We start from the raw sequence: 14,066 nt of genomic DNA on the forward strand, positions 1-14,066 counted from the left end.
ACCAAGTTTCACCTCCATCCGAGCAACCGTTAGCCACCATGAGCTCCTCCAAGCCACACGGTTTTTCACTGATTTCGACGCCGTCGCACCACCTCTGGCCACCATCTCTTCAGAGCTTCTTCCCCTACCTCTTGCCGACCTAACCCACCCATTTCCGGCCTCGATCCGTTGCCGGAGCAGCTCCCACGAGCTCAACTCCGTTCAGCCCCTTTTTGGCTTTCCACAACCATTTCCACCACCACCCACGGCCAAAACTCATTGCCATTAGCTTCATAAATATCTCAAGACCCTTTCCTATCAATTTCGTGCCTTGGTTTGTCCCCGTTCGAAAGTGGGTAATTTATTACCCACGGCTACAGTGTAAATTACACTGTTACGTTGCTTCTCCTCCGTCATTTGTAACACCGCGAGCTTTCAAAAAATACCGTATAGCGCTGTAAGTATTTTTCAAACTCTACTTTTAGATTTAAATATATTTTTCTCTTACAATAAATATTTATCTACTAGTTTGTTGATTCTGGAATGAGTCCGAGGAGTTCGGTGGTCGGATGGATTGAGGACAGAGTTGCTTGATGTGTTGATTTGTGATTAGTTGCTTATTTGTGCCCTGAGGCATGCATTACATATTGCATACATGTGAATTTTATTTTAAATTGAGAAAATCATGTTTTATTGACGTAAATGGATTTTTGGATGCGTATGTCTCACGAGCCCAAGCCGGGATGGGTTATTATCTCAGTAGAGCCCCTCTGGTCACTTGGGAGCGTAATATACTGAGTGACGTCCCCTGAGTTGTCACTGGGCAACGACGGGAGCGAGGGCTAGAGGATGCTTGGCTATGAACGCGCTGGGCGCAGAACTGGGCATCGCTCTACGCACTGACTCCATGGCCCTTCGCTGGCTAGGGTAGAGGATGCTTGGCTACGAACGCGCGGGGCGCAGAACTGGGCATCACTCGTTTAGGTGTTATACGCGTGGTCGTTACCTGCAGTGTGGCACAGGAGCCAGGGTGTGCAGATGACCCCTAGGGGAGGTCATGGTGCATACGGATTAATTGGTTAATGGTTTAAGTTGGATATGGGCCAAATGAGACTTTTGGCATGATATTTGGAAAGGTTATGTTTTTGGGCCAAATGGGATTTTTGGCGTGCGTGGAAAATATGGTTTTATGGGACATGTGCATTGCATTATTTCATGCATATTGTTTGAGTTTTATATGTTTTTATCTAGTGGTGTTTGGATTTTACTTACCTGCGGCACCATTTTTGGTACCGTAGATTTTGGTGCAGAGTTCGAGGAAGAGGAGGAGGCTGAGCCTGGGGATGCGGCTTCGTCGGAGTGCTGAGTTAAAGTCTATGCTTTGTAGTTGGTTTTAAAACAATATTTGTATCTTGTAATATTTTATTATGTATGTTTTAAACAGTTTTGTATTAAACTAAGAAAAATTCTGGTACTTAGTTATATGACTTTCGTTATCCGCTGCATTTTCTTTTGCACATTTGTTACTTTTACATACACTTGACACTCGTCGATAGGGTGGTGACTCGTGTTGTCATCATCCAGACGTCTCGATTTTTCTGTGTCTGTGCGTGGGGATTTAGGGGCGTCACAGCAGATGCATTACATGTAGGAAGGCCAAATCTAAAGTGTTACCACATCGGTTGTATACACCCTTACCCGTTCCTAGTGAGCCATGGGTCAACATATCTATGGACTTTGTTTTGGGGATACCTAGGACAAAAAGGGGTAGACATTCTATTTTTGTGGTTGTGGATAGATCTAGTAAGATGGCACATTTCATTCCATGCCATAAAACAGATGATGCCACAAACATAGCTAACTTGTTTTTCAGGGAGATAATGCGACTCCATGGTGTTCCCAGGAGTATTGTTTCTGATAGGGATTTTAAATTCCTTAGCTACTTTTGAAGGTGTTGTGGGGGAAATTGGGTACCAAGCTCTTATTTTCCACTACTTGTCATTCGCAAACTGATGGTCAAACTGAAGTAGTTAATAGGACCTTAACTCAACTTTTACGCACTGTTGTTCATAAGAATTTAAAAACTTGAGAGGATTGTTTGCCATTCATAGAGTTTGCATATAATAGGACCATGCATACTACTACTTCATATTCTCTTTTTAAAATTGTTTATGGATTCAATTGCCTTACCCCTTTAGATTTGATGCCTTTATCGGTTGATGGCAGGAGTAGCTTAGATGGATAAAAGAAGGCAGAATTGGTGAAGTCACTCCATGAGAGGGTACGGCTTCAAATTTCCCAAAAGAATGAAAGGGTTACTTCCCAAGCCAATAAAGGGCGAAGGCGTGTCATCTTCGAACCCAAAGATTGGGTTTGGGTTCACATGTGCAAAGAAAGATTCCTAACTCATCGGACGACTAAGTTGCATCCTTGAGGAGATGGACCTTTCCAAATCCTTGAGAAACTTAATGACAATGCCTATAAAATAGATCTTCCAGGTGAGTATAATGTGTCTGCTACCTTCAATATTATGATCTTTCTCCTTTTGATGTAGGTGAAGATTCGAGGTCGAATCCTTTTGAGGAGAGGGGGAATGATGGGAACCAAGGCGTGCCTACTCTTAAAGATCCTTTGCAAGTTCCAGATGGGCAAATTACAAGATCAAGAGTCAAGAAGATCAAGGAAGCAATGCAAGGATTAGTACAAGCCACTTGGGAAGAAGTTAGCAAGAGCCCAACACTCAAGATGGGCTTGAAAGAAGAAGAACCAGCTCTGATCCACTTGATCCAAGCTGTGGAAGACTTGACTTAGAAATAGGGCCTTTAGATATTAAGGCTTTCAATTTGTTTAAAGGATTTTTATTATTAGTTTTGAATAAGTGAGCTTGAGGATGCATAGCCCATATATGTCTTGTTTATTTGAACTAGGGTTTAGAAGTACTGTAGCACAACATTGTTCATGCTACAGTCCCCCGCGGCTACTGTTCACTATGGGCATTTTTTAGAGAAAGGGTCTCAAATTTTAGTCTAGGGTTTTATCATGTTTTGGGGAGCATATTTAAAGGATGTAACCAACCATTCCCAGGCGGACATTTTTTACTGAATTTTAATTGTGAGTGAGTTTTCTCCTCTTGTTCTTAATTGAACTCTTGAACTTATCAAAGGTAAATCACAACCTTTGTGGCGTTCCTCCTTGTAATTTGGGTTCTGGAGATGGGATTTTATTGGGTCTAGATTTTAATATAATCTAGATTCTTGAAACAAGATCTCAACGGGTCCATCCATAGACTTGAGTTTGGCGTTCTTGGGTTTGTTTTCTAATATTATTGTTGGGTCTCAAAGCGAGTCGATTAGCGTTCACATTATCTACTTAGCCTTCAAAAGGGGTGACTACTGTATTCGGTCTGCTGCCTATTAGGCGATGAGCATACCATTTTGGATTGTATTTAATTATGGATTATTGTTTATAAGGAATGACAGTAATGTTATTTTTAAATGTGTTTTAGACTCTAGTACTAAAGGTCTAATTTTGGACTAAACCTTTATCTTTTCCGCTACAATCTCATACATATATCCCACATGTGCACATCGATATGGATGGATGAGGCACTCCTAACCTAATCAAAACTTTGGGTGTTGACCACCTGGCTGACACTCTTCTCACCACAAAACCTCACCTGAACCTTTACATTAGGGGCAGGGTGCCATATAACCCGTGACATTCATATGTGTGCAGTGGTGTGAGAAATACGAGAGAAACTTACCTATGGAGTAGGGTGGTTCATGGCATGGGAGTGCTTAGTGGTGGTGGCCAAATATGTGGCTTGTGAAATGGGTAGGGTGTGGCTTGAACTATGAAGAGAGGGAGCAAGGGGTGTGTTGTTCCAGTGAGAGGAATGAAGTGTGTGTGCGCTGAGTTTAGAGTCTATATATATAGAGTTTGTGGGATGTAAGTCCAAGTGGGATCATAATTCTAGTGTGTTGTCCTAGGGAATCTGAAACATGCTTGGTATCTTAGGCCTCATTTGGATTTTGAGATGAGATTATATGAGATAAGAAATCTATAAATAGTAATGAAATGGTTTGAGTTAAGATGTTTTATTGAGTTTTGAAAAATGAAAGAAAAAAGTTGAATAAAAATATTATAAAGTGAAAATATTGTTATAATATAATTTTTTTAATATTATTTCTATTTTAGAATTTAAAAAAGTTAAGTTGTGTTTTTTGTTTTGTTTAGAAGTTTTGAAAAGTTATAATAATTCGATGGAAAAGTTGATAATATGAAATTGAAAAGTGTTTATACTTGAGTGATGTTAGGGAAATGAATTAGATAAGATGAGATGTGTTGAGATAGTTAGTCAAACAAGGTTTTAGTCATACTTATTTTGAAAAAGAAATGAGATGAGATGAAACGGGTAAGGATAGCTATTCAAACGAGCCTTAGTCATCCTAGTGTTTTCAGCTAGGGCTAGTGTAATAGTCCGCTAGAAATTCAATGGTGGAATTTCTATAGACTTTAGAAATCTTATGAAAACCCTGTAAGTTTTTACGAATCAACTAATCGCATAAGTTTTAGTTTGTCAGTATAGTCAGTGTCATTACTCACTATGGTGTCAGGAGTGTGATTTTATTTATTTTGAAATAATTAGAAGTGTCACAATACGTTATGATCTGCACTATTAGACTCAATTGATTATTTAGGATCTTATAGCACAATAATTTCATTTTCAATTTTCGGACGATACGCTTGTTCGAAGACTCGTTTTGCTTTTTTTGAGGCATTTTGGAGTTGAATTTTGATAAACAAATCACACAATTATGTTTGTATGAATATTTATAATTTTATGGTAGAAAGTTTATTTTCACTTTCCTGGAGTGAATAATAACCTCAATAGTAGTACCTAGAGCTGTGTTTTTAAAATTATAGCGTGGAATGTCCAAATTATTAAGGAAGTTTTATTTTGACATTTGTAAAAATCTTACCCATACTTGGTGAATAGTTTTGGATACTTGGCACAAAGAGGAACCATGAAATAGATTGTGAAGGAATCAAAGGTGTGAGATCATGCCACCTAAGCAAAATACTATTTTTTCATCTGATGGACAAAATTGACCTAAATCAACAAGGGTTTCAACCCTAGTGAAACCCTAAATAGTTGGAATCCAATTCAAAACCCAAAAACTTGGATGAAACCGAAATCCTTAACTGTTTGCCTCCAAACCCTTTTTAATCTAATTTCTAGCATTGTATTTAATCACTCGATTAAATCACTTCTGCATGCTATTAATTCACAAAATTCTTGTATGATATCATTATCTAACCTTTTAAATATTGAAAATTTGATTGGGTCAAGAAAAATTGGATTTGGGCTTGATAGCATCTCAAACTCTAAACAAACCCCCTTTAAACCCAAAATTGAAGTCCACTTAGTTGAGACCCACCAAGGCCCACGAATTTGGCCATCTTGGTAAAGTTTCTTAAAGAAGCCACATGGCAGGCCATCCACTACCCTTGTCTACACCCAATAGTACCTTGATGTGAAGGAGAAATCCATCTCATCAACCTCCATACCACACAGCCTTTGTAGGCTGTCCTTGCCCCTCACTATTCTCCACTTTATCACACAACCACCTCCAATTAAGGGTCATTCAAGCCCATATCTCCCCCCTCTAGAAGTCTAAAGTCGTGCAAGACACATTTCACTCTCTTTTATCACTTCTTCACCCCGTTCTTAGAGAGAAACCCAAAAGAGTTCTCTCAGGCAAATTTTTGAGTCTTTTTGCGTGGAGATTTTTATACCCTTTGTAAGTATTTTCGCATGATAACTTCTTCATAAAAGTTATTTTTATTTGAGTTTAGTTTCAATGGATATCTTATTAATCTAATTTAGTGGTCATTTAGTTGGTCAAAAGTATTTTTAATCATGGAAAGATCATTCTAGGTGTAAAACTGGAGAGTATGTTATATTTTAGAGTTTTTGACTAGACTAATGGACATATCCTAGTCTGAATATTTAATGGATTGTTGTTAGCATGTGTTTATGAATTTTTATTGAGGTTTTATTGCATGACTAAAGTTTTTTATGATAGATTTTCTTATATTTAAAAACTTGAAAACTGGAAGTGGAAAAATAATTTTTATTTGGAGAAAGTTTGAATATTTCGTGATTTGATCTTACTCTAAAGGCTTTGATATTTTTATATGACAATTCCAAGTCTCTTATTTTCATGTTAGGATGTTAGTTTGAAGATATTTAGTATTAGTTTCAAAAATATGATTTTTCTATGCAAGAAGATTTCGATTAGGCCTAAGATTTGATGTTTTTGGGTTAGATCTATGTTTTATTGATTCTTAGCCATATAATTTTAAATTTGAAGGTTGGATCTTCTTTAGGGAAAATTTTTAAACTATGTAATGTTTTAGTTTGAAGATCTTATCTTTTTAAGCCAAGGATCAAGAGATTGATTAAAGCTAGCTAAGAAAAAAGTTTCTGTTTTTGGACTAAGTGTAAAACTAAAAACTCTAATTGTTATTTTGTGATTTTTGGTGACTTTTGTTTGAAGATTTAGAGCGTGGTTGATCTTAGGATGATGTTATGAATATGTTAGAAGTAAGATTTGATTTTTAGAATTCTTGGAGATGTTTGGATTTAAGGTCAATGCTTGTGATTCAAGAATTTGTAATTTGTTAAAAAGTTTGGATCTTTTTACAAAAAGTTTGGTGTTGATGATTAGATTTTTTTAAATGGATGTTTTAAGTATGGTTTTAAACTTAGGATAGGAAGATCTTTGTTGCAAAATTTTGGTTTAAGCATAAGTTTTGAAGTTAGAAGGAATTGCAACAAAAATAAGAGAAATGGTCTATGAATGTTTTGGCCATAGTGTGTTTTCCATAATTGTGATTTGTTTTAAACTTTTCTGAGTTGATATTTGAGTTTAGGACAAGATTTATATGAGTAATGTATATTTTGGAAAATTTTGAAGCTAGGATGTGTAATATTTAAGTTAGAGGTAAAATGATCAATTTTTTACATGTAGAGGGTAAAATAGTCATTTTACTCTAAGTTAGCTTGTTTTCATGCTTCTAGTTGTTACTAATTAAATTTATAATTTTTAGAATCAATATTTTTAGTTCATCGTGTTTTGCACTTTATTCTCATAGAACATAACGATCGAGGTAAGTTAACTTCTAACTTATTATCAATTTACTGTTTATGTGTGATAGGTAAGAGAATTACAATTTATGTATGTATGTTATCATATATGACATGCCATGCCATGCCACACCATTACATTTTTATCTATTATGCACGATTTATTCTGTCACGAATGCTTATCTGTTAAACAATCTATTCTGTCAAGTATTGTTATATGTTATAAGTATATCATATTACGTTATGCCATTTGGTACATGTATGCTATGTCACGTAATATTCACTATTACATGTATGCCATGTCACGTAATATTCACTATTACATGTTATACCATGTTATAAAATGTTGTACGTTATATGTTATGTCATGCTACGAAATATTTCTATCTCAAATAAGTCATGTCTCTCAAGTTACGTTCAAGTCATATTATGTGACGTCAGGATTTCTGTTTTTTCATATTCCAGTCACATTTCGTCTTGAATACAGTTATGTATTTTGAGAATAGTTAAGTTTCAGTTATCAGTTAATTTCTACTATGTTCAAGGATGATACACGCTACCTAGTATTGTAGTCAAGGCTATACATTGCAAAATACTAAGATGAAAGAGTATAATTTGTTGTACTACAAATGGATAAATCAGTTAAGTTGTATTACAATCAAGGATAATACACGCTATCAAATACTACAGTGAATGCGTATAATCTGCCATTATGTTAAGTTCAAGTTCATGTCAAGCTTTAAGTTCACGTTTATGCTATGCTATGCTTACGTTCATGTTATGTTTCAAGTTTACGTTCATGTCATGTTATGTTTCAAGTTCATGTTTATGTCATGTTATGCTCAGGTTCATGTTATGTTCAAGTTATGTAAATTCACATTCATGCTATGTTTTAAGTTCAAGTTCACGTTTATATCATGTTATGCTTAGGTTCATGTTATGTTCAAGTTATGTAAGTTCACATTCATGCTATGTTTTAAGCTCATGCATGTTATGTTTCAAGTTCACGTTCATGCTATGTTGCTAGTTCATGTCTTGTTTTAAATTCACATTCATATCATGTCAAGTCAAGTTCAATTTCAGTTTTAGTTCAAGTTATGCCAGCTCATGCCATGTTATATTAAGTCACATTATGTTTATTATTTTATGCCATGTTATGTCAACTTATATTATGCTTACTATTGACTTTGATTGTGCATTCATGTCTTTATTGTCATGTATGTATCATTAACCTTTGTGGAAATTTCTTATTAATTTATTGAGATATGTAATCAAATCTCACAGTGGTAGTCCCAACTACCATTCTCCCCGAATGGTAAGTGATGTGTTAGGATCAAAGTAGGGAGCATACATTAGTAGACTCGAAGGAGTTGACAAGACGCCGCAGACATGACGTGGAGCTTACATCTTCTATAGTTAGTTTTTGGACAGTATTCTGGCCTCGTTAGTCGAGTTACACGAGTTACTCGACGAACTTCCTCAATAGTATATTTTGGTAAGATAAATATGGAGTCTGTTGCGCCTAAACTTTGACTCAAATTAATGAACCAAAAATTTAGTGCAGTTTTACCTGCAAGTATACAGGTGTTGTAGTATCTTACAGGATCGAATCCACAGGGATTGACTTTTGTGATAAATAAAATAAATTCAGACGATGAAACGAATTACTAAAAGAAACGTGCAATTAAATGAAGATTGATAAAATAACTGAATCAAACTAAAATGATAAAATGAATTGATATGGAGAAAGACTAAGATTCGAGGATCTGTCAAATAATTTATTATATTGTTTCAGATCAATTTACTTCAATTAAACTAGAATAATGATTCCTTTTAATTGGAAGATTTAGCATTTAAGATCAACAAAAATAGTCGCTTATGATTGAGTCTGAACGATTGATGATTAAAACATTTACAAATCCATTTGAATATCACAGGGATTCCCCAAGCATTCACTGTATTCAGAAATCACAATGAATCAAGATAAATATATAGATAATCAAAATATCCAATAATAAAATCTTTCAATCAATTAAGCTCGTAGAATAAATTTTACGGGGATCCGGAAACAATATTTAAATAATTAAACTTCACCTCTAATCTTAGTGTTAAAATTTAGCCAAACATATTTATTATAAGTACTATAGAAATCACAAAAATATCCTTCATTAAATAACTAAAATAAAATACAAGAAATACTAGGAAATAACTTAGAAATAACAAAATCTGAAAATCCAGCTGATATAGAGGAATAAATTAGAACCAGAAATTGAATTGTAGAAAATAAAAATGAAATCAATGGACGAAAACTCCCTCCACATCAATCCCTTTTTCTCCGTAAATGAAAAACACGAAGCCGAAAGAAATTAAATTCAATCCGACTTTCTCCCAGAAAATTCAACTCACGGACTCTCTACATCAATTCCAAACTCTCTAGACTCAATACTCTACTTCCCTCTCTATGTCCCTCTACTCTCAACCAAGATAAACCCCAACCAATTAAATTGCTCCAGCTGATTCCCTTCAACCCCAGAAAAAGCATGCACCGACTCACTCATTACTCACCCTCTCTACTCACTGTTTCTCACCCTCTTTATCTCTATGCACCAGAATAGAGTCAGCACCAATAAAATCCTTCAAACCGACTATCACTCTTGCTAGAAAAATTAAACCCAGCCGACTAAACTCCACTCTCTCTACACCTCTCGTACCTGGTTCTATTTATTTTCTCTCCCACCAAGAAAATAAATCCCACGTACAACCTCCAACCGTCCCCCACTTAACTCTCTCTATGTCTCTTCCTTCTTTTCAACAATAAACTCCAGCTCATGCACCGATTCTTCCAAGAGAATAAACTCACCAACTGCCTTCTTTCACTTCCAGCACAACACAACTCCTCCTTTCTTTCACTCACACGTCCCCACCTAACTTCCTTCCATTCTTGAACAAAAAAAAAATGAACTATAGAAAAATAAGCTCCACCGAGTAATTCCCTTCCACGTACATTAATCCCAGCCGACCTCCTTTCTTTAATCAATCAAGCACATACTCTCCTCACTCCCTTCCTTCTTTCTCTCACCTACTTCTCTCAACTCCAACCACATCCCTCTACTTCCCTACTCTGAAAACTCAAGAGATACTAGATGACCGACTCTCTCTTCCCTCTAATCATGCACTGACTTTCCCTTTCATTCAATCATGCACCGTCCCTCCACGTTTCCAACCAATCATCACCTTACTTTCTCTCCCACGTAACCCTCTTACCCTTCCACCTCCCAGCCAAGTCTCACTCCAGCCAGGAGGGGGAAGCCCCCTAGTCTTACGTTCACGTACCTTCTCTTATAACAAGGAAAATATCTTTAAAAATAGCCGAACTCTCTCCAGCTAGCTGCCTCTAGTTATATTCACACTCCACTTTTCCAAGCTAGCCGCCTCCTGGAGAATAAAGGAATAATCCCACCGATTTCTCCTCTCTCATCTATTCGTCTCTCTTGGTTGAAAACTCAAACACGGCACTTCTCTACTCACCCACTCTCCTATCTCTTCTCTCCGTCCACTTTAGCTGCACCAACCATCAAAACCAATTAAATAACCGCATATATTTAATTGCCAAATCTGTTCTATTTTTTTCTATGTCCTTCACTTCTTCTTTTGTCAAATCTGTTCTTGACTTTTACATTGCATGTATTTGTCCACTGCAAATCATTTTCTTCACCGCATGCATCTATGAACAACCAAGTAAGAAAGTCACCACCAAAAGTCTTCGTCTTTATTTTTAGCTGCCCAAGTACACTTTTTCATTTCCTCTCTTCGTTCCTCTCAATTAATATGCACTTTTGGTCAAAAGTTTCAACTGAATCCATGTGAATTTTATTTGAGCTGAAAATAAGTAAATAAAAATAACACTAAAAAATAAATAAAAAAATATATTATATTTGTGAGGAAATATTGTCTAATTAAATTATAAAATTAAACATAAACATGATATCAATCAATTAAAAATCACAATTCGTATTTATGTTTATTAACCATTTTTTCATCTAAAACCAATAATAGTGTCACGAACAATTTAAAATATATTGGTTTTAAGTAGCTAAAACATGCAATATTTCAGCTCAATCAGAGTCCAATCTCCAGTGTTTTTGAGATTACAGTCTTCTGAGACTCGTATTAAAATCATGGATGTTTATTTTATTAAGTATGCTTGGATTACGATTTAACTATTTGGGATATTATAAGTTTGGTGCATAGTATTACTCAAAAGAAAAAAAAATTATCCGCTGCGAATATTAAATAATGTTAGATGCATGATAGGAATATTGCATCTTATATGTCATGAACGGGATAGGTAACCTTGTGTTGCATGTACCGATACTTCAGATGCCTGTCCAATCACATACGGAATCTGAGGGCGTCATAGCTAGTGTTCTTAACTTAGACTAGGTCAATCATATGATTTTCAAGTAAGGCTAGGACTTCAACTTTTGATGCATGGTAACTTCAACTTTTGATGCATATTTTAGCATAATGGCTGGATAGAAGTGTGGTTTGTTTTACTTATATGCTGAACGTAGTGGCTGGACAAATGTTTATGCTGATATTTTTATGCATAATTTGAGCATGGCTGGACATATGTATAGTTTTTTATTTTTTATTTATTTTTATTTTTATTTTTATGTATTGCTTGATTCACATTGGCTTGATAGAGATATAAAAATATAGACAAATCATTAAAAATATAGATAAGCATGTATTTTTTTTTTTTTTAAATGCCTCACTACTTGTTGATTTGGGTAAAATTTTTATGCTTTGAGATTGGTTTATATTGTTGGTTTTCTTTGGTTGGTTGATGTATGGTTTAGTTTGTATAGGATAGGGCAGTAAAGTGTATAGTTTGATGCATAGTTTGCAATTGTTTTTGGCACAAATTATTTGGTTGCAATTAAATGTTTTTACATTTGTTGCTTTTGTACATATTTTGATGCTTTGTATTTGACAATTAAGTTAATTTATGGTTATTTGATTTTGATGTGTAAATTATTGAAAATTATGAAAAATAAAATAAAAAATTAGTTCAAAAAGATATGAAGGATATATAAAAGAGTAGATAAAAAATTTTAAAAATAATATTATTTCATTATTATAACTAGTATTGAATACAAAATTTCAAAAAAATCAAATGCACTATTTTATCCAAAATTTATTTAAAACTTTAACTACGTCGATGATTGCAAAGTTGATAATGACCAACGCGTAATATAGAACGAACGGTGCGTATTTTGGACTGGGACGCACGCTTAGCGTATATACACGGTGCATAAAAGACGCGTGGATGACTAAATTCAAGATAAAAGTACGTTCAAACTTCAAAGCCCTAGAAATTTAGAATCCGAAAATCGAAATCCCCATCAGGGCTGCCCCGATCGTACCACCATGGGAAACACGGAGAAGCTCTTGTATCAGATGATGGGGCTTAAATTCACCGCCAAATCTCTCCAACGCCAAGCTAAGAAGTGCGAGAAGGATGAGAAATCCGAGAAGCTTAAAATCAAGAAGGCCATGGAGAAGGGCAACATGGACGGCGCCAGAATCTACGCCGAGAACGCCATCCGCAAGCGCACCGAGCAGATGAACTACCTCCGCCTCGCCTCTCGCCTCGACGCCGTCGTTGCTCGCCTTGACACCCAGGCCAAGATGACCACCATCAACAAGTCCATGGCCAACATCGTCAAGTCCCTCGACTCGACGCTCGCCACCGGCAATCTCCAGAAGATGTCCGAGACCATGGACCAGTTCGAGAAGCAGTTCGTCAACATGGAGGTCCAGGCCGAGTTCATGGAGAGCTCCATGGCCGGCTCTACCTCCCTCTCTACGCCGGAGGGAGAGGTCAACAGCCTGATGCAGCAGGTCGCCGATGATTACGGCCTTGAGGTCTCCGTGGGGCTGCCTCAGCCTGCCGCCCACGCTGTGGCGGCCAAGGAAACCGAGAAGGTCGACGAGGACGACCTCTCGAGGCGCCTCGCCGAGCTTAAGGCCAGGGGGTAATCGATCGAATTAACAATGAGGCTGCTTGTTGTCGACTTCTTATTATGAGATTGTGATATGTATATGATGCTTTTTACTTAATACATTGTATCTTTTACTGAATTCTGTCTTGGGATTATTGCTATTGTAGACTATGAGGTTACGTTTTTGGGTGTCGCTGCCTTTAATGTGGAATTTGTGAATTTGGTTTTGAAGTACGTAGGTGCATAGTCTGATTTCTTCACGTGGCCAAACAACGTGTTATTTATCTAGATAGAGTGAATTGGGATCTGGGTTTTGTGTATATGTGTGCGTATTGTGTCTTATGAACGCTATTGGTGTGATGTAACTTACGTTTGGATCAGTTACGTTTGGACAGTAAGAGTGTCTCATCCAAATTTTCACATAAAATATAATAAATAAAATAATAATAATATTAAAAAATAATATTCTAACAATATTTTATTAAACTTTTTAGTTTTATCTAAAACTATCTCATCTCATCTCACTGTCCAAACCACTGATTGAAGAGTACTCTTTTCATTTTTGTTCAGCATCAGTTATTAACTTCGGCCCTTTTTCTCTCTACCATTGTGCCTCTAAAATTTATGAAAAAGTTAATATCTGAACACCTATAAAAAAATAAAAATAAAAGTTAATATCTGAACTATGCGAGGGATTTGATATTTGCATTTAAATTTTATTCGATTCTGATTTGTCTATTATGTTTCATGGTTTACTCTGTGAGATACCTAGCAGATGTGGATGTGGATACTTGCCTTTATGTTTTGGTTTGCTTTCAAGGATTTTAATTCATCATGGATTCTTAACAGTCAGTTGCACATGCTGTTGGTGAATGCTGTGATTGTAATTGAAATGTTGTACTGCAACTAGAATAATGAGAGAAAAC

General features: G+C 35.9%; 1 protein-coding gene across 1 annotated transcript; it reads left to right on the plus strand.

Moving 5' to 3' along the window:
• Positions 1–12,464: 12,464 nt before the first annotated feature.
• LOC122289992 (ESCRT-related protein CHMP1B-like) lies at positions 12,465–13,374 on the plus strand. The gene has a single exon (XM_043097489.1). It carries the CDS (start codon positions 12,566–12,568, stop codon positions 13,175–13,177), a length of 612 nt encoding a protein of 203 aa, XP_042953423.1. The 5' UTR covers positions 12,465–12,565; the 3' UTR covers positions 13,178–13,374.
• Positions 13,375–14,066: the final 692 nt, after the last annotated feature.

Source organism: Carya illinoinensis, chromosome 12 (genome assembly GCF_018687715.1).
Source record: "Carya illinoinensis cultivar Pawnee chromosome 12, C.illinoinensisPawnee_v1, whole genome shotgun sequence".
Lineage (NCBI taxonomy): Eukaryota > Viridiplantae > Streptophyta > Magnoliopsida > Fagales > Juglandaceae > Carya > Carya illinoinensis.

Bases quoted from the DNA above. Each gene is read 5' to 3' on its own strand.
- LOC122289992 (XM_043097489.1), top strand. From the start codon at position 12,566: ATGGGAAACACGGAGAAGCTCTTGTATCAGATGATGGGGCTTAAATTC.